The following is a 22,159-nucleotide window of genomic DNA, read 5'->3' as shown; positions in this document are numbered from 1 at the left end:
GAAGATAAGACATTTAGTTTACAGAGCTTAGATCTAGACTCCCAAAGAAGCAAAATTCGAAGGAACAACTTTTATCTGCAGGTCAAGCATAAGTAGAAAGACAGACAAACTAAGAATCTATTAGATCTCCAGGTTTCTCATTTAGTGGAAACATTTGTATTATGAAGCTTTGTATTTCTTACGTATCATTTTCCGTGATTTCACAACTCTGTAACAGCAATAAAGTGTCAAAATGCCCATCAGTAAGATGAGAATGATTCCAGAAGTAAAGCCTGCCTGTTAAGAGAGAGAAATATGGTTTACTTCATTCATCAGTGATACTATAGACAAAATGAACAAGAGCAAGTCAGAAAAGTTTTTCATAAACATGTTTTTTTTTCCCCTTAGTTTTACCTGTTTTATTCCCCATGGGATACTTAATATAGAGGTACCCATCATTGTATTCCATATCATAAATCTAGGAGGAAAAGAAAATAGCCAGTGAATGACTTAAGCAGCACTCTTATTTCACACTATACTCTCACCTAAATTAAACATACAAATATAGAATATTCAGAATAATGCATTTTCTGGCTACTATATGGGAAGGTGCTTAACATACATTGTCACTATACTGGAGTTTTTACCATAGCCATCTGTGCAACTGTCAATTTTAAAAGCAGTTCCTAATGGACTGTACACATAGATTTCATCAGGAGCTGGAAGTACATGGTCAGGAGCAATCTAAAAGATGGACAAAAAAGAACAAGAAGAATTATTAGTGATGTCGGAATAACTGTTGTCCTAATTAGAGCAAGTCAACTGTTGTCAAACAAAATCCTCCTAAAAAAACTGTGTTTTTAAAGGAAAGATTTTGGACTGCATTACTTTTCAACCCATAAAAACAACTACCAAGATTCTAATCTAGGTAGCAGAAAATTAAATTTTCTTCTGCAAATCATCCCTAACATACTATACGTGGACACTGCAAGTACAGTCATGACAATTGACCATTGTTTAAATCCGCTCACAAACAGCAGGAGTGAATACACACATCTGGACAGCCTGGACCACTGCTGCAGAATTCAAATTTGGACAGTGAAGACATTGCACAAGAGGTCAGTGAAGACTTCCGGTAACACAAAACCTCATTAAGGCCCTCAGCTGCTAGATATTTACTCAAAAGCAAGCTGCAGAGTGATTCTCCCCCTACCTTTATTCGTGCTTCCTTTATACACCTAAGCTGTGCAAGACCCAACACACTGGAATCCACTCAGTTAACCTGGCCCTGTCTTTGTCTTACCAATGCCCTGTCTGCAGGAGAGGCGAGCCTGCTGTAGTAATGAATTCGCTTATTCATTGCTGAAGCTTCATCAGTGACTCTTTGCATGTCATCATTCATGCTAACTATGTTTGTAGGCTCTACATGGAATGGTCTACAGGAGAAAAAAGAAAATAAAAAACATTAAAAACCTAAGAACACTAGAGCTAACATATAATTTAGGAGACAGTTGAACATCACTCAGGATGAATCTTTCATTCACTAACAGAAAGTAAATGCAAAAATATCACTGACATGAGGGAACGCTATCCATGACTAAACGATATGTTTACTTCATCCATATTAAAAAAACTTCTTGCCTGGATTCTGCAGGGCAACTTAGCATCAAAATTCAGACCTATTATCCAGTCTAAAAGTTCCCAATCATGAGTCACACCAAAACTACATGTTAATAAGCTTGGCCAAGCTTATTAGTGTTTATAACTGGTGCTGCCAGAGCTAATGATGAGGAACAGAGGTGGGAACAGGAGACGTGAGAATGCAGAAGCAGGAAGAACACAGAGAATGAGAAGAATGAGGGGTGACAATGAGAACCAACTATAGGAAGGGTGAGAACTACTAACATGAGAGAAGACTGAGGGGGATCTTATCATTGTCTATAAGTATCTGAAGGGAAGTGTCAAGGGAATGGGTCTAACCTCTTTTCAGTCATCCCATGCAAAAGGACTAGAGGCAACAAGCACAGGGAGGTGGTGCAGTCTCCTTCTCTGGAGATATCCAAAACCCACCTGGATACAACCCTGTCTAACATGCTCTAGGTGACCCTGCTTGAGTAGGGGGGTTGGACTAGATGATCTCCAGAGGTCCTTCCAACCTTATCCATTCTGTGATTCTGTGAATATAGCCAAAAGCACTGTATCGAATTGTGTGTTAACAGGGAAAGAATTAAGCCCCAATAAGTCAATGTGATTATGCTATCTTTATGCCAAGGTGAATTAGAATGTGGCATAGATCATTGAACAAGATATCTATTTTTAGTTTTCATGACATCCTCAAAATTTAACTTCAAATTTAATTAGATTAACAACAGAGAACATGGGTCAGAGAATCGCTCTCCTTTAGCAATGTACAGAATTCAGGTGGTCTCCCTCCACTCTTCTCTACTTAAAAGTCAGACTGCAGGCAGGGTCATAACCACTACAGAAGAATGCAGCTACTCAAACCATGTTTTGTTTCTGTACACATATGCATCAAGCAAGCAGAGGGAAAGCTGCAGTTGTTTGTGCACTGCTCCTGAAGCTGCAGCACAACATAAATCTAGCTTCATGTTAGAGGCACTACCAGAGATTATGTAATCTTGATTAAGATATTGCAACTAATACATATTTTTAAAACAGCAAGTATAATTTATTTGTGCATAGGCATACTATATTGAGACATTCCTTCCAGCCACTGAGAGGCTAATTTTCCAAACAATAGAAGGGATACTGATGTCCCGTAAAGCCTTGCTATACTTTTATTTTTTCCTTTCACCAGTGCTTTTAATTCCCAAAGCACTCCCCAAAGTATTCTGACCCTCTTATTCAAGGCAGATGTTTAAATCACTTGGAAACAAGAATTCCCAAACTAGAACCCACAAAAACATATTACAACCAGAGTTTCAGGCCACTAACAGCAGAAACTTAAGTCTGCAATGAATCCATGTCATTCTTCCTGTAGTAAGTGCAAAGCCTATTTGAACTGACTGTTTTCCAATATCCACTTCTGGCTCAGACTACAAAGGAAGTTGGTCAACCCCTCCTGCCACAGCTTTCAATAACATGACAATCTCTCCTTAGATCTGGGATACCATTTTCTCCTGGCAGAGGTCTCATTCTGTTCCCCAGTGAAACATTAAAAGGTGGTGTCAAAGTGCAAATGCTTATCTGGAGGTAAACAAAGGCATGCAGCTCTGAAGCTCTTTGTTCTATCTTTTGAAGAGATGAAGCTACATCCTCAAGCCTTTAACATCTTTCTGTGAGCTCAATGGGCAAAAAGCAGGTATGAATACTTACAGAACTACTTTAAACTGACAAAAGCAGAAAAAAAACCTTTCTCACAAATTAGAGAAAAACAATGTGCTTCTGCACAAATTAGAGTAATTAATTCTTTTCTTCATTTTAGACTTCATTAATTCTTACATCTCATCCTTCTTCATTATTAAAAAAAATAGATTTTCTAAGTCATTTCCCATATATTGAGAAGAAAGTGAACACACTTTTAATTTAAAAAATTTCTGACTGATACTTTTTTCACGTCAATGAAATGAAGGGGGGATTACTGATTTTATGTGGGGATCTCTGGGGTGCTCCCATAATTAGGAGAGATAACACAACTAAAGAAGTGCTTAAACTATTGCTTAAAATTTAATTCTGAAGCACACCAGCTACTTCTACACATTGTAACAAACTGAAATACTGGTGGACTGTCAGCTCCCAGGAGCTTCATTTGTATTAGCTCAAAACTTTTTGGTTTGTTCCAATTATACCAGACACTGCAGAAAATGTTTCATTAAAAGAGCTGTAAAATCAAGACTGAAGTTATGTAAAGAGGAACTGTAATCTGTTGAAATGGCCTCCATGAGTGAGCTTTCTGCAGCTTTCTTTCTGAATCACTGGCATACCTTATATTTAGAACATGAAAAGTATTTGCTAGTTATACACCAGATGCTTAGCATAAAGAGGTTCAGGAGGATTACCTCTTTCCCCAGCTCAAGCTAGTATTATTGATACATCCCCTAAATCTTCCACTGCTGGTGTGGGAAAGTTACACCAAAACAGTTATTTTTTTCAACGTTTTTTTGAAAAGCTCTCATTTCAAAGAAAGGAGATCTCTGGTAAACACTTCTTTTGGAATGGCATTCAAGAACTGTTGACATGGCTGTTAAAACTCTTCTAGATGGGGAGAGACTAGATTATTTTTGAAAGCAATTCAAGTCAAAGCCATGGATGGCCTTACAGGAGCTTAAAGGACAGAAAATGTGAATTTGGCATCTTATTTTATGGAGAAAGCAGTGCTCTTAGTCCAAGAACAAAGATGCTCTTCAAAGATGCTTAGATACAAAAATTGATGTGTAGTAAAAAAATACATATATCTCTCTGTATAAAGGAAAATTTCAGAGAAAAACATTTTATTTTCTTCAGCAGCATGAATGTAGTCTGGACTGAACAAGCAATTTATGGTCCAGCATAAAACAAAAGTATGATTCATGAATTTAGTCTATGAGTGAGGGAAAAACATGTATCTATATTTTTCTTAGAGGCTGTTTCTCTGTTATCTGTTGCTTTTGCTTCCTGCCTGAAGAGCACAGTTATTTAATGCTAATAGCACTTGGGCTGCTTCTCCCCTCTCGCTCCCTTCTGGTGTGCAACTGTTGAGAATGATAATGATCTAAAGCAGTAATCAGAGAGGCTAGGCAGGAAACTTTTTTCAGAGTACCACTGCACCTACAGTCCTACTGAACAAGTGACTGTGTTTAAAAAGATCTTCCCCTCGTCAGTTCTCTGATTACTAGAGATGTTGCTGAAAACATCAGCCTGACTCAGAAGTTATGCGGACAGACCGGGATGCAATCTTTCTCTCTCATCTCCATTAGGAGAGGGTACCACCCTGCCTAGGATTGAGGCCACTTCATGGCCTCCCAGTTTCACTTGGTTGTAGGGCATACTCAGATGTTTGTCTGAATAGCTCTCAAAGGATTACCTTGAGATGCCTAAAACAGGTAGGATAAAATTTAGGCTGTATTTTGTGAAACAACCTCTTGGGACTTTATGTCGAGCAAGGATCAGCAGCTTCAGCAGATCCCTAGGAAACAGTCTTTTTTAGACTAGCAATCACATTATACACTCACAAGGCAAGCAAAATATGAAGAGGATGAGTGACAACATAATCTAGGGAAACTGAGAATTTATGTTACTGGAGGGTGTGACTATTAATGCAAAACAGTGCGGACAATGTCCATGCATTGAGACAGAATATAGTGTCCAATGAATTTATTAAATCTACATTAAGAAACACAATTACAATTCATATTTCAATGGCTAACCCAAATAACTTTTTTTTTTTTAAGTAGGGCAAACACACCACTAAAACACTGCTGTTTTTCACAGCATAATGGGTAGGGGCAAGATGCAGGAGGTCCACACCCCTCCTACATATTATACACTGCACATACTCTTTTGGTCACCAATCCCAGCAAGCCTGCACCAACATTCATCTGCTAGCTATTGTCCTCTCACACAAAGCAACACAGTAAATGAGCATTCTAGCACTGGCCCAGGAAAAGGAAGGAGAGGCCTTCTCTTCTCTCCATTATGAACTTAGGCTATGATTTTTGCAAGCAAGTAAAATGAGAAAAGATGCTCATGGTTAAAAGTATTTCCAAGTATTGTGTTCTGTAAGATTCAAGCCCTAAATCTGGAGGACTGGGGGAAGGACACAATAGCAAAATTTGTTTGGCAAACTACATACAACCTTGCAACCGCTAGCGGCCACAAGGATCTGGTTGGCACTACTGCAGTTTCACAAAGAACTTCCAAAGGTTAAAATTTATTAATCAGTTTCTCAGGCCTATTATATCAACCTACTATATAATCTCAGAGTAAAAATCAATTTTAATCTATATTTTTCTGTGTAATATGAACATAAAGGCTGCACCAATAAAACTAAAGGGAAAATAAAGCAGCTATTCAAAATTAAAAATTTTGTTGCAATTTATATGACTTTGCATATTCAAAGTATCAGAATTTTCTAATTTTTATTGTTACATATTATTTTTTGGACATTTACTGAAATGCACTATATCTTGCAAAACAATCGAGAACTATAGCAAACATATTTCAGTTAAGTTTTACAACTAAATTATTTTGTTTTCCGAGGATCTTTGTTAAATTATTTTTAAATATCAAACAAATGGTTTTGGACATCTTCTCAGAAGTACTATTGGGAGTACTGATCCTTTACAACATAAGAGAAATCCTCATTTTATTGTGTTGTTTTAGCTCTAGATGATGGTATTATAGACTTCAAATTATACAAACATTTCATATTTCAATAAATACAAATAAAAATAAACTTTACAGGATACTCAAGACAATTTCTCTCCTCCCCTTCAAAAAAGGACATGAAAATCAACTTCAGCTTATTACACAGATTTCTTTGATATCTCACATCCCTGAAAAGTAACTGACTGACATAAAAAGAATGTTTAAGTACTACACAGAAATAAAGTTAGCAAATACCTCTTTCTTCTTTTAAACAGTTACCAAACTGCTATAGAACTACTGCATATGGCACAGAAGAAACAGATCAAGGAGCAGAATTCATTTATTATCACTGAAATTAAAGTACTATAACATGAAAAATTATTTCATAATCAGGAACTGCCTACCTGGATAGAGAAACACCACAGATGTTAGAGAGCTTTCCTTGAGGAAATCAGTTCCAAAAAATTCCATGACTAGCATTTGCTTTTTTACTTTCTAAGCTGTCTAAATTTACATAAGCATCACTTACATAAGCTTACAGTGTATCCCATGTCTTTACTCCCTTAGCTACACATTTTATTTACATCTTTTCCACAGCTGTAATTCCATTATTATAATCATTAGAGCATGACCATAAAATATTTGATGGCAGCAGGACCAAAATAAACTTTCAGAACACAATGCTAAGTCATCTTTGTTGCTCAGAGGATACACATTCTGTAAGGAATCACAAGCCTGACCGTATCTCATTTTCAACACTATTCTTTCTCCCTTATGTGCCAAAGGCAAAGCACTCCAACCTGTTCTACATTTCTCTTACAGTAAAGCAAGAAGGTTCTTAATCAGTCAGGCCAAATTAGTAATTAGAAGCAAGTAAAAATGTTGACAACACACAAAAATGAAAAGATAAGTTATGTACTAAAAACACAACATTAGCTTAGAAAGGTAACTTTAAGAGGTCAGATAGTTGAGGCTCATTGAACGGAGAAACTGTGGCGATTGCACAGGTTAATCCCTACTATTGTCCGCTTTTTCTAATTTCTTAAGACAACTTTGAAAATAAAAGAGAACTGCTTTTGAATGAAAAAGGCTTTCCTGACTGCCCTCTGCAGACATCTCTCTCCTACATTGTGTAAGCACATTATGCGACTTCAAGAATAGAAAAAAAGGCTTGTTTTCTCTCTAGCAGGAGGCATTGTCAATTTTTTTCACATGCAAAACAATTAACATAAAACACCTTTCTTCAGAGGTTCCAGTATTCCTGAAAACAACTACAGTATCTGTTGACAGTAAGATTTAAAGAGCAGGAAGAAGCAAAAATAAAATAAACTCCCTCTCTTGACTACAATAAGCATCAATAAACCACTGCAGCAACGACATTCTAGCTTTAAAAAAGCCCACAAAATGAGAAAAACACTCCTAATATGCTGTAACTGGAGTCCTCAAAGGCATGGTGAAGAACAATAACAGCCACTTTAAGAGGATTAGAGGAGACTTTATATATTCCCCAAATTTGCAGAAGAATACTAGACAAAATAATTTACAACTCTATATAAGAACAATGAGCTAATTAGGATTTTTGAAAGGCATACTTTTCAGCGTTTAAAATACAATCCCTCCAAGCTGTTAAGAAAACCAGATAACTGTGGAAGTGAGGCCATATCTAAAAGAACTCAAACAAAAGAAGAATTAGCACCAAGACAAATTGCAATTATAAACAAGCCACACAACACTTCAATAGCTATCTCAAAGCAAATAAGGATGCTGAAAATGACCACCCACCTATATCTGATCATGGTTTCTGAAGAGCAGGTTAAAAAAAGGAGCAAACTAAGCAGGGCATATTATCTACTATTGCACTTACACTATTTGGTAGTTTTATACAAGATAAATCTCTTTCCCTCAAGCTATAACTCTCTACAGCTCTGGTGAACAAGCCCTGTCAGCCATGCTGCCAAGACTACAAGGCCCCACTGTAGTTCTGAGACCACACCTGAGGCAAACCCTGATGGCTAGTTCTCCATTCTTATTTCTAAAGATTATGCTATCTCCTCCTAATACATAGAGACAGAGTTTAGTCTTCTTTGGCATCCTATGATTTCCAGGCCTTCCTGATATCTCAGGCCTCACATCTTTCACCTTTGTGCCTCTGCTTGGAAAAGAACGAGGTAGGCAGTACAAAACTCAGAGCACACACTTCCACTTTTGGGGGAGGGAACCAAATGCCAGATGAAACATATATATGTATATATATATATATATATATATATATATATATGTATGTATATATGTTTCACACAGTTCCAACTATACCTTCTATAAAGAAGGTGACAGTTCCAACTATACCTTCTATAAAGAAGGTGAGTCTCCAAACATAAGAAACCACACACAAAAATCCGTCTACAAAAAAAAATTAAAACCACTGTAAGGAAACAATAGCTAATCTCACTTTTGAAAAGCGGATCTTGGCATTTCCATATCACAAAGGTGGGAACTTCTCTCACTGCTCCTGCATTACCACGATACCTGACACTCATTCAAAAACACAGCAAGAACACATGCCTCCTCCAGCACAAGTAGCTTCCCAAAGCCACATAATTTAGCAAGCCTATTTTGTCAGTAGGGTCACTGAGGGATTCAGACACTCTTCAGGGAAAAGTCGAAACAAGAATTCCTTTTGTACATTTTGTTTTCCCATCTTAGAGTACTCTTTGTTCTTTGCACACAAAAAACTATACATGCCCAAACACATATTAAATTTTCCTCTCTGAGTCAAATCAGATTCTTGTCCAGCCCCTGTTCCTCTTCCTTTGCTCTCAGAGAGGTGACAAATTGTTTAGCCCCTAGTTAACCTGGAATAAGCCTCTCATGACTTTCCAAAGCTGCAGGCTAAGACAGTAGAAAATCACTATCAAAAACTCTCCCTTCTGCTGAAGTGGTTGTCAACAAAAGGATTTGAGATGCAACACTGCCATCTGCAGCTCCTTTAGGAAAACTGCACCACCGAAACACAATGCTGGAAGAAAAGGAAAAACAAGGTACAGGAGCATAAATAAGGTCCAGAAGGTAGCAAAGGTCTGTTCCTTCATCTAACAATACAGTGCTGGTGGCTTCAGCTAACATGAAGAGGAAAGGTCCCTCTTTGATCTCAGTTTTGGTTCCTGGACCAGCAACAGCTCACAGAAATCCTAATCCCAGTAGTAAAGGAAGTCCTATTCAGGGGTCCTTTAGGGACGAGAGCTATTAAATTCTAAGAAAATACGTAATACTACAGTTTGGCTAGATACATATTACTTTTGCAGGCATAGCTGCCAAATTTTTCATGATTGCTCCAACTCAAAGAATACTATATTTTGTCTCAAAGGCAATAAAGGTCACTGTTTCCTTAGTATCAGGCAAACAACATTTTTCCCAGTATCACCTGCAGAATGCACACAGAGCCATTTACACATATTGACAGCCATTTATCTACAGAGTCTGGCAAGCCTTCTTGCACAGTCAACATTTCAGTTTAAGTTAAAAAATACCATGCTTCAGCATGTACTCATTAGATTTATTCAGTTTTTGAAAAAGCATATTAAAAGGTATATGCTAAATTTTTGAGAGCACTGTCCCTGAAGTAATATTAATAGAAAAGCCTCACCCTTAAAAACAAAAAACAATATGCAAATCTGTTTTTCTGGTGCTTACAAATACCATCACATAAACACAAAGTAGGAACTGTTTGTATACAGATACTGGTTTCTAGTCATTAGTCTTCTGTCTTTATAGGGTTCTGTCTCTAAAGGTAAAGACTAAACAACTCATTACTATATAATCATTCTGCATGCTTAGTCTTCCTCATACCTTTTGCATTTAAAATCTTCTGGATTAAATTGTATATTCATGATTCCATAATTGCTTTCGTCACCTTCCTCAGGAATCAAAAGAGGTTTGGTATCTTCTTCCATATTTGAAGAATATGCTTCTTTTAGATTCTGACAGTTACACTGACCTGAAGAAAGGAAATGAGATAATGATAGTTTTACCTGCTATGAAGTTAACACAGGCAGAATCCCATAAAGCTCCTGAGATGAAATCACCCTCAAAATCTCTTCAACTTGCCACTTGAAAAATCTTATTTCACAAAGTAAACATCACAGGTCAGGTACAGTAGCGACAATGTTTTTAAGTAAAGTGGTCAGTGTACCATTGTGTTCTTAATTTCTTTTGCTAATGCAACAGTTAATGTAAGTTTAATGAATATGATGAATACTGTAGTTTATATTTGGACCTGACAGCTTTGCAATAAATGAGGTTCAAAATTTGAATTTTCTCTGAGCTATGACAGTTGAGAACCAAGTCCATCATGTGCAAATTAATGTTAAATATAAGCATATGCAGGTCTTATGGCTTTAACAGCATGGGACTACTTTCCAATTCTGACTGCCCTAGTATAAAACCATGGATTTTTAAAGGACATACTTCCAATTTGTAATAGTACAGCTGAGAACAGTTTACCACAGTTAAAGACTGCTGTTCCATTAAATTAATTCAAACTTTGAAAAAAATACATACAAATACATACATATAAAGTTTTCTGGTGTAGTTCCTAGAATAAAGATAAGATGCTCAGACTCATTGAATTAAAGGCATTCAGAGTACTCCTGACAAAGCAATAGGGAGCAGACTGCTTTTACGCTGATGGAAATCTATTTACATAAATCCAATTGCAGTCAGGTGACACACTGTGGTCTCTCATGCAGCATAATGGCTTTAACAGCTCTCATCCCTGCTACATCCTGAAGAATTCGTAAGCCAGGACTCCTTCAAATAAAAATGGTAGAAATATCTGCTTTTCACAAGGACAGTTTCCTGATGCTTTAGCAAGACAGACAGCCTGACACAGGGTTCTGTGAGAAACAGAGCTGGCACAAGATGATTAGAGGATGTTTAAAGCCTGTGCGGGTGGAGGAACGCAGAAAGAATAAGGCATATTTCAGCCTTCTGCATCCTCATGGAAATACATCCCAAAGGAACAATCCACAGATTACATCAACCTAAGCACTTTATCCTCCTTGCTGTTTCTAGTTATAGGTTCCCACTTCTCTTGCATTAGTTCATCCTGCTAATGCCTCTGACAAAAACCGAAGAATCTGAAGGAAAGAAAGGGAGGAAAAAAAGAAAAAAAGAAGAAGAAAAGGAAAGGAGAAGAGAAAAAAAGCTGGCAGCTTCCAGTTGACTCTCTGAGGTCCAACAATTGCCAGTGGTAAAGGAGAAATGAGAATACACTACAGGAGAAAGGCAGGATCTGCAGAAGCACTACGACTGGCTCAGCCCACGGCGGAACTGCATTTCAGAGTACAGATCCACAAGGTGTACTGAACACAGGCAAAAAGCTCTCTGCTGTCAAGAGGTGACCACTGGAGCTCCCAGTTTCACAGAAATGCTGCTGAAAGGGCTAGTCCCGCCCTTGCCAGCACATCATTTTGTGTGATCCCAGACTGGATTGAGAAGACTGATTCAGATGAAAAGCGACCATTCCTTCCCTTGCTTTAAATCTAGATCACTTCTGAGATTGGGCCATGTTATCTGGCTGCACACATTTGTATGCTTGTATGAAGAAGGCAACAGTGCATGGGTGAAGCCATTTCTTCTGGCAATGCTGCCAGTTTCTGCCCATTTTTAGCATCCATGAGACAATATCCAAGATAAAAGAGACTGGAATCATGTTGTTAAGATTAAAGATGCACGATTTTGTCTTGCTCATTTTAGTTCTTTAAGAGGGCATAATAAGCAATCAGTGAAAATAAGTCAAGCAACCAAACACATGCCTTTGCACTCCAACCTTCTTCCTCTGGCACTTCATTTCTGCTTTCAAACCCCCCAAAGCTTTTTTTCAGCTCCTTTTCCCAGAGCATCTCTGGTGGGTGGTAGGGAGGAGGCAGGGAGGCTTCCCTTACCTAACTTAACTTACTGCTTCCCTCCTTCTGCCATTCCTAGCTCTTCTTTAAACCGTCAGTTCAGATTCTTTACTCTAAAGTCCTTCCCTTCCACATCATTGTTCTTGGTACTTCGGCCTCTAATTCATTCTCTTACGTTCTCTCTTCTCAGCTCCTCCGCTGACCCTCAGTTTTCACATTCCTGCTTTTCAATCTTCAGTCTTTCTTATGTACTGTCTGGCTTTCATAAGTACTGTTTACAAACATTCTTAATCACAGAATCCTTAATTCGCAGAATAATTTATTTCCTTTTATGTTACACTGTTCCTTTCCAAACTACATTTACAGATTTCCTCTTGTCCATTCCTTTACTACCGACTTCCCTTATTTTTCTGTATTTCTAGGTTGCATCCTTCCTCCTTACTACTGATTCCACTGTAGCTTCAATTCCTTTTATGCACCTTACCCTCCTGCTGCTAACTTCACCTTAGTGCACATAAACTTCCTCCGCCAGCTAACCACCTGAAAGAAAATCAGGGGCCTGATATTTCACTCACTGTTACAACTATCCACCTACTCCTCTGCCAGTATAAAACACTTACTTCCCTCCCACTGAACCTAAGACAATGGTCTTTATTTCTGTTTCTTTTAATGTTCATCTCCACTTTCTATAACGTTTTATTTTCTGCATAAGACCTTACCAACTGTCTCAAGTAGAAGATATCAATCTAGTATTAAAGTTAACACATTCTTTTCTCTTTTGCAGCTTAATATCCTGCATGCTACCTCTAAACACAAATATCTGTGTCACTGAGATCTCTCGCTTATTCTGCATTTTGCAATGTCTTTTATTAGAGCTTAAATCATACTTTGAATTGAACCATAAAAATGCAGATGAAGATGCAAATCTCTAAGGGTAGAATTGAAACTAGCAACTAATTCAAACGTCAAACATTCAGAAATGTTTTTAGTCAGAATTTTCCAGAGGACTGAGGTACTCAGATTCTTTCCTTCTACAGGGCCTGGTTTACAGTGCAAATTAAGCAGACAATAAATGCTAATTTAAGCTCCTGCTTTGAATCCATCCCTTCCTGAAAACCTGTTGTAAATAATGTGTTTGTGCTATTCAGTTCAATCTGACAAATGCAGGCAACATTGATTGCTAGTTCAATTTCCTCTGCAATATAGTTATGAATAAAGAAATCAGAACATTTTATGATATTCTATACAGAAAAGTAATCTTCTCAAGATAGAGGATACATTAAGTTTGGCTTGACAACATCATTTTGGGGTGATGGAGTTGCTCATTTACCTCCTTATGGTCCATTTAAAAGCTGCATTGGTGAAGAGAGTTTAGGTGCTTATTGGAAAGAGCAGATAGGTGAAGCTTATGGCCAACAAATTAATGACTTTGCAAATAAGTCACAGACACCACATATGTAAAGGCTGCATATGGAACCAGTGTTGCTGAGAGAAAACTGTAGGCTGAAGAGCAAAACGAACAAAAAAGAACCCGATCAACCTTCCTCTTACCCAATTTCTAGCCTTTTGGCTGGACTGCATTCTCGTTACACGTTTTTAGTATACAGGATGGAGTCAGCTTACTGTCAACATCTTCCACTACAAAACCTGCTTTTCGTCTGCTTATTTTGCTAGTGTCCTAGTACCTGAAATTTTTATGTTGATCAAGGCTCATCTCATTCTGAAAAAATTTCAGGTGAAATGACAGAGTCATTTGAATAACATTTCTGTACACGGGCTTTTTGCATAAAAAAAAAAAAAAACAGCTAACAAAATGCCACAGCTTGGAATTTTAGCAGGACCGTGGCCTTTTTTAGAAATACTCACCTCCCAACACCCACACTTACATCTCATCATGTTACACCTTTGCAAATAGAGACAATATAGACTGGTGTGAGGGATCTCCTTTTTGGGAGGGATACAGTGAACTGGGATTGCTGCAAGATGGTGAATGGAGTAAGGCAAAAAATAGGAGTCTCAAGAGGAAAACTGCAACAGGGAATAGAAGAAAAGGAAAGGCAGTAGACAGAAATGAAAGTGTCTCTGAAGGCAGACCAATGCTCTAACTCCATGACAGTTTATGCCAACCTAAGTTGAGGTAGCTATGGTTCTTCTGCCCCTTTCCCTAATTTTAGTTTCCACTCTCCCTGATGTTAGACCTGCAATCAGCCACGCAAAACCAAAACCTATCAGTCTCTGAAAGTGCTCATGTATGATATTAATGTTAGAACTGGCACAAGGGAGAGAACAGGAATGCATGGCTGTGAGGGCAAGAACACGGGAACCTAGACTCTGATTTAAGCTGCTATAAAACAGCATTCAGGCAGAGGGTGAGGGCTTTTAGGGGTGAAATCAGAGCTGGTCTCTGCTCTACCAAAGAGACCAGCTGTAAGGTAAGAGGCCTCAGTACTGAAGGTTGTTACCAAGTAAATAAGTTGCACAAAATGAGGCAGAACTGGAGAAAAACAGAACTAGGAGAAGAACTGGTAGAAAGCAGAGTAGGAAAAGGATCCAGAAGACTTCACTCCTACTATTCACAATTTTATCTTATCTCACTTACTGTCCTCCTACTAGAAAATTGAATACATCTCCTTTCCTCTGTCAGGCATTATCCTTCTAACAGCACAAAGCATCCATCTGCTTCTAACGCTGGTTCCCAGAGTACAATCAACTACTGCAATCCTCTGCTAGCTTAAAGAGACAGTATGTACAAGTCAAATGCTAGTAAATCCTTTTTACTTGAATATAATGCAACTTTATTTTTTGTCTTTTAAAAAGCTGTGGTATGAGACAACATTCAGCATACATTAAAAAGTCTATTATCAGGAGTGGGAACTGAAGCACTAAGTCTTGCCAAAATCAAAGCTCTATAACAGCTCTTTAACAAAGTTCTTTGCTAAAGGTACTGTGTACCTATGTACACAGTATCTTAAGGTATACATTCTGCTGTATACCTTATTATTCTGTGTACAATCAGGTGGCTCTAATTTCTATGAGGCCACTGTTGCATTCAGAGAAAAATCAAGGACCTCTGGGGATGAATGTACAGCTATGTCGAAGTGAGACAGTTGTTTTAAGGATACATGACTTACGTTTTGTAGAACCGAAAGGGACGAGATTGTCTAGGGCTAGCTCAATGCTGCAGAGGAGACACAGGTGCTAGCCTTGCCACTGCCATAAAGTTGCTGTGTGCAACTGAGCCACATAAACCCAGACTTTCATGGGAGTTGGAAGAAATGGTATGAATTCACTGCACAGTCTCTCCAGCACTGCTGTAAATTAAAAATATTGCTGTTCCCTGCTGTTCTCAGTCTTACCTCCTCCTATTTATGCTGTCACAACCACTTGTCTTCTTTTTTGTCTTGATGTAATGAACAGGACTGGGGAAAGGATTTGGCTGGAAAAAAAGCAACAAAAAAACAACCCTAGAGAGGAAGATAATTGTTTTAAATTGGCCAGATTCTCTGGGCTAGAGTTCTGCAGCACCAGCAATTTCACTGTTTAGTTGAAGTAGTATGGGTGTGGTTTGTGGGGGAAGGGACAACACTGCTGAACAGCTTAAGTAAAACCACAGCTTCAGGGACCTCCTGCCTCTGACAGTATGTTCCCCTCTTCTTTTTTTTTCCCCTTCTGCATAGGACCTAATTTGCATTATACTGCAAAGTAAAACAGCACTGTGCTGTGCACCGATAAAGAGTTTGAGAGATACTGTATTGGATCAAACTCAGCATTCAAAATTACTAGATTTTTCTGTGCCTTATTGCATGTTTCAGAATAATACTTGCCTCATCTCATAGGTACATTGTGAAGAGAGATTAAGTTTCACTAAAAAAGTTAGCTCTAATTTTGATAAGCACTGTAAAAAAAGTCCAAAAGAAACAGCTACAGACTGTTGGGCAAATTCTCCATCCAGAGAACTACCTAGCCCCCCAAAAAATAAAAACAAAACAACCTCCCGCTGCCCCAAGCTATTAACTTCTAGTTACTATCACAATGCATATGTACCAAAACAACTAAGACTGCGTGGGTAAACTTATTTTTATTAAACTTAAACAGGTTTAATACTCCAGTCTTTGACCTTCCAACCTCCATCCTATTAAACACAGGTTTCTGTGTCAGATACAGAGTTTATCTAGGAAGGTATTTTGTAATGAACAAAATGTAGAAGACACTCCCTAACATATTATGCTCTAGATTCTTCTCCTTCCTCTAAAAAAATCTTCTCTCCAGGTCCTCTGCCATTTGCTCATTACCGTTCTACTCTCCTGCAAGTTCTCATGTCCTCTTTCACATGCAGAGTCATGCTTTCTGTTCCCTCCTGCCACAGTCATGACTTTCCTCCTGAACTTTTACAAGTGACACTAATGATGAGGATCTGAGAGTGCTAACTGCATTCTCCCATCAGTAAACGCATAGTGGTAGGTCAGGAATGAAGGAAGAAATTTTGTTTGCCCCTGCAGCAGACAGTATCGCTGCTGAGGGGGAAAGGCTGTATAAATGCTTTATTCGCATCCATACCTTTTTCCTTTCCAAATGGGCTTTGGGGAGGAAAGTGTGGGCTTCTGCTTGAGGAACTCCTAACCTATCATATAACAGGTATCTACTACTTAGTCCTCCAAGGATTTGACTCCAGAAGGAAACATTCTAGTATCACTACTCCCATGGAAGTCAACTTTAAGTGCTGTTGAAAACACCTTCCTGACTTTCACGGCCCATATCCAGCATAATTAAGATAAAAGGAAGGTCTGTAAGAGTTATTAAAAGTGAAATGTATTCTTGACATACTTTTTAAGCATCAAAAACCATATTGGAGCAATGTCGATGCTAGCATCTTCTAAGCAACTGCTGTAGACCATGTTAAAGCACATTCAGTAGTCCTCCTTTCACACAGCAAAGAGCAGCTACATTTAAAATGCTCTTCTAGCTATCCCAAATCTTTCCAAACTTATTATGCTAACACAACAGTTTGGATCTTCTTTAAGGATAAAGGAAGGACAATAGCAGGATCTGCTTTAAGGTAAGGGCATGAAATAGCATTTTTGGTTCCCAATCACACCGCCAACGCAACCCTAAGCATCATTAATACATCATGATCTACATATTCAAACACCCACCGTTAATCTCAAGATATATTTCAATGATGAACAGCCTGAGTAGTCAGAATTCTATTAACCCTTTTCTTTTCAGGATATAATTTCATTGGATACTAATAATGAAGCTGTCTTAGGATATCCTCCCTATTTATAGTTCTTCCACAAACATTTGAAGCAGTACATCAGAAAAGCAGCAGGGGCGGGGGGAGAGAGAGGACATGAATTTATTAACCCAGATTTTCTGCTGCTGGTGATACACTGTGAAATTATACCTAGAGGCATGCAAGGTGCTTCTCCCAAGTCCCACTCTGGGCTGCACACTACATGACTTTCAGATGGCATTCAAAATAGCAGTGACCTTCATTAACCCTCAACCGCTTGTCCTTTTGAGTTACTGCTTTCTCTACCTTCACGTTCTCTCTCTCTCGCCTAGATACAAAGTCTGAAAAGCTTCAAGGAGTGAAGACTAGGACCAAGCAGACTGAGAACCCCCCATTCCAAGTGATGTATTTAAACAAGGCAGTAATGTGATTTGGTGGTCTTCATAGTGGATGACAAAACCATGTAAGAGTTTGCTTACACTGTAAAGTTAACAAACCCACTACTCAGCCTAGCTACTATATGTACGTGTCAATGTCCACTTTTACAGACTAGTGCAATGAGACAGAATTGCAGCCTAGGTCATGTAAGTGCGTTACCAAACAGGTTTAACCTGTAGCAGGAACAAAATTATGTTCAGTTAGTCATCCTAGTTGCTCCACAAGCACAGACCTCACTTAGCTGTTTTGTGGAATTGCTGTTTATCAGAGAACTAACAGGTGTATGGGGAGGGGAGAGGAAAGTAAAGAAGGGAACTACCCATGATCATATACTAGAACTTACGGTGGTATCAGTGCAACTGGAAACAGCACTGCAAAACTGCAGCTGAAGCTCTGAGAGTTTATACTATTATTTTATGTTACTAAAGCTGAAGTTGATGCACAGACACTGCCAGTGATTTTGTAACAAATCCTTAGTGTAGGAAACAATCAGCCATCATGGACAGAACTAGAACACCTTCTTTGAAAGGCATATTAAAACAAAAGACCAAAGAACCACGGTCAACTGTAACATGATACTTTTTGATTGATATTTGATACCTGTTTAATTATAACTACAGCCTAAAATTATTTTGGTGAGGATTTTGCCACCAAAACCTGTTCTTATGCCTATGTAAAGTAGCAGTTTTCTTTGTTTTGTGGATCTGTAGTGGTTCTCATACGGTTAGATCCCAGTCAATTAGATTACACAAATAAAAACGCAACGTGTTAAATTGTGGACACCTACTCCTAAGACCTCACTTCACACCCATGGTTTAAATGCAACAATTGGCTAACAAAAGTATTAAGTCAGAATCAGGAAAATGATTAAAATAAACGCAACCCAGTGTGACCTGGTCTTCTCTTAAATTCTGAACAGATGAATAAAGCTCAAAGTATAAATCCCACTGAAGAAAGATGGCTGTCCATCAAATGAGAAATGAGCAGGCTCTGCACTGAATAACAGGAAGTTTGAAGTAGGACAGAAAAGTTCAGAAGTTCCTCTGAAGGAGAAATGAACCCCCCATTAGAGGAGATGGTAGATCATTGTACTGCTCTGAAGAGTAGTATTTTACATTCAGGCCTCCTTAAAGCTTGAACAGCTTGCCATCAGTTAGCTTGTCCATATGCTGCCATAACTAACTGTAGCAGGCTGAAAGAGATTAAAGCTGTGTAAGTAAGGTAAATTAGTAACTTACACTACTACATTCTGAGTACATAGGCACAAGAACTTCAGAAATACTAGGATATGATGCAAGTAATGCGACATCACCATAAGAGTGATTGAATGGTGGATGTTCCCTAGAAAAATCAAGAGTGAATGGGAGTTAGACTAGCTCTTCTCCATGCTGTGGCAGAAAGCAGGAGGTTGACAACATCCCTGCACATAACTGCTCCTGTACATAGGAGCTGTGCCATTGCTGAGCTTCTGTACAGCTCAGACTGAACCAATCTGCATGCAGTAGGTGGCAAATGATAAATCTAAGTAAAACTGAAAAGAACAGGGAACAATAATTTGATTTCTCTTTTAACAGATAAGACTTCAATGACTACTTCTTTGCAATCACCTCAAAAAAACTATATACAAATAATAACTATAGTAAGATAAACAAGATTTTCATCTTAGAGATTAACTTACATTGTTACCACCATTTTTCTTAGGTGAATGGTCCATACACTCAGCACAACTGATTTAAGGTTGCTCATGAGCCTTCTGATTTACGAATCGCTTAAAACGTTTTCAGACTGCCTCCATGGCTTAGAAAACGCTGTGAATTTCCTTGTTTTTCTCCACTTAGAATTTGACACTCTGAACAATTTCGGCAGTCTATTTACATCGCCAGTCCTGCTCCCGCCCCCCCCCCCCCCCCCCGGGCAACGCCCGCGCCGCCGGCCCGGAGCGGGCGAGGCAGCCCGCACCGGCCCCGGTTTAAGGTGCCGCGACCACACTGCGCGCACCTAGCGAGCCACAGCGCCGGCCCGGCCACCTGCCGCCGTACGAGCACACGCGCCTGCTCTACCTGCAGCGGCGGCGCCTCACCCGCCTACGGCAGCCGAACCAGGAAGCAGCGGGGCGGGGGCAGGGCACCGCCCACCCCGGCACATGCCGGGCACCGTAGTTCCCGAGGGCCGCGCCCGCAGCCCCGCTGCTCAGCGCAAGACTACAGTTCCCAGGGAGCCGCGCGCGGCGCAAGGCGGCGGCGCAGCGCGGCACGGCCGCGCAGCGGCACAACTGCGAGGCGCGCACGTAGCGCCGCGAACACGATTCGCCACCTTTGCCTTGGCTTGCGCCGTTTCAGCACTTTGACTTGTCTCGAACTGGCGCCAAATGGGGCTCTGAGAATCGGTAAAATCGGGTGAATGGCGTGCATCCGGCTGGGAAGTATGTCTTTGCTCTCACGGTGGCCTCGTGGCCAGCAAAACTGCACCTTAGATCCAAAGCTAACGCGTTCTGCTATCAAAGTGAATTCAACCGAACCATGCAAAAGCAGGCATGGGAATCAGTTCAAATTTCTGAGCATGCAAGCAGCTACTCTTACTGTCAACACTGGTCCTGTGTTCTATACCATGAACTACTTACATAGCTACTGTAGCAGATACACAATATGTATTTAATTGCATCTGTGGTCACTAAGTACAGTCCCTTAAAGACTGATACTTAGGAATTTTTTTACTGTGTAATTTCTCAGCAAGTTAGCCTAACAGAAGTGTAGCAGTTCCTCCTATTCTCTTGCCAAAAACTGTCAACAGCAAGCTGACTTCACAAAAGGGTATTCAACTGTCCTGCAATTTGTGTTGTGCTGTTCTGTTGTGATGACACGTTAGCTTCTGGATGATGAAACTCTTACAATATGCCAGGGCAGTATCTAGAAAAATGTGAGCGTAACACTCATTTAGGACTTCCTGGTACTTCAGAAAGACAGAAAGGGCATTAAATACAGAGAATTTTCAGAGAAATTTCAATCTTATATTTTACACTAAATCTTTTGATTTAGCCTTAAGGCATATCTGCAAGTACAAAGTACAATAATTCTAATATGCAGAAATTCATAAAATTGAAGCAATGCAGAACTGGTATATTACCAAGACATATTCCCATAACTACAAACAGAGGCATGGTCATTTGGCTAATGAATTTTGTATTTTGTTGCATTTTCTAGTTATATCTCTCTCCAGATTTTTCTGATATATACTGATAATATACCAGGAAGAGTATTTAAGCTGTAAATACTGTGTTATGCTCAAAATCTTGTTTCTGGGCAAAGAGGAAGCATGTGTTTATATATTTAAAGTCAAGAGCTTCCTGTTAGTGGAATTTAAATCTTAGTAGTTTAATCGTTAATAATCCACATCTGTTACACAAAAGAAAGAATAAAATTGTTATACACTTAGTTTCTATTCCTTTTCCTGGAATTATACTTACCCTTTTACTGCTCCTCTCAGTCCTAAGGTTGGTGTTTTTATCCTGACAGTGGCAATTACAGCAAGTTGTAAGCATCTTGAATCCTTCACTGGGAAGAATATGATACTCATGCTGGTGGTTTCTTCTTACTCACTCCAGGATCCACTTGGGATCCTTTTTATAAGTTTGCTAATATGCTTTTACAGCTTCCTCCAGTGGTCTACAGTTCCATGTTACATCCATGTTTACTACATATGGTGCCTTTTATGCACGTTAGATACTATTATTCTGTTTTCTGTTATCCCTGAAACCAGTTTTGCCCAGCTCCAGGTCTGCATTTCTTTGACCATGAACATGTTTTTAGCTATGGGGCCTTCAGTGCCAGCCTGCACCCCATCTCTGATCATCCCATGCCTGTACTCCTCTATAATGCATCCTGTAGCACCACTTCTCAAAGCGTCTGCTACCGTACCAGGCTGGTATCTCACTATACTACATTGTTGTGTTAGAGTCATAAATACTTCCTCCTACATAGACTAACTGCTTGATACTACTATCTGTGTAGTAGTTGTTCCACACGCAGGTAACAAAAGCAAAATAAATTGGCCATAGACACCTGGTCAATCAGAGAAATTGCTGTCACAGCTAAACCAAAAAAAAACAAAGCAGTAGGCAAGTGAAAAGTTCAGAAAGACCAAGCCTGACAAGCCTCAGTCCTTAGGCCTTGCAAATTCAGTGCAAAGATTATAGCCTGTTATTGAGAATGACAATACTGTATTACAAGGCTACATCCTTACAACTGAACCCTTGATCATGCAGGGTAAAAATTTTCTAGCTGTTATATACAATTTTTGATTT

At 39.1% G+C, this 22,159-nt stretch overlaps 1 protein-coding gene across 4 annotated transcripts in view; it reads right to left on the bottom strand.

The window, feature by feature from the left end:
• Positions 1–19,990, bottom strand: part of SLC38A9 (solute carrier family 38 member 9) — a 49,532-nt gene extending 29,542 nt beyond the window's left edge. Inside the window, exons 1-6 of one of the 4 annotated variants that reach the window (XM_062599338.1) lie at positions 19,920–19,990; positions 10,132–10,279; positions 1,283–1,415; positions 602–723; positions 394–457; positions 183–276 (exon numbers count right to left, since the gene is read on the bottom strand). In XM_062599338.1, coding sequence (XP_062455322.1) covers positions 183–276; positions 394–457; positions 602–723; positions 1,283–1,415; positions 10,132–10,235 — 517 coding nt within the window. In that variant the 5' untranslated portion in view covers positions 10,236–10,279; positions 19,920–19,990. Of the gene's footprint in view, positions 1–182; positions 277–393; positions 458–601; positions 724–1,282; positions 1,416–10,131; positions 10,280–15,544; positions 15,618–19,537; positions 19,645–19,919 lie in introns of those variants that run through there. The other 3 variants (XM_062599337.1, XM_062599339.1, XM_062599341.1) reach the window with 3 other exon arrangements.
• Positions 19,991–22,159: the final 2,169 nt, after the last annotated feature.

This window comes from Rhea pennata, chromosome Z (assembly GCF_028389875.1).
Source record: "Rhea pennata isolate bPtePen1 chromosome Z, bPtePen1.pri, whole genome shotgun sequence".
Taxonomy (NCBI): Eukaryota; Metazoa; Chordata; class Aves; order Rheiformes; family Rheidae; genus Rhea; species Rhea pennata.
This window is presented reverse-complemented; position numbering and strand designations above follow the sequence as displayed.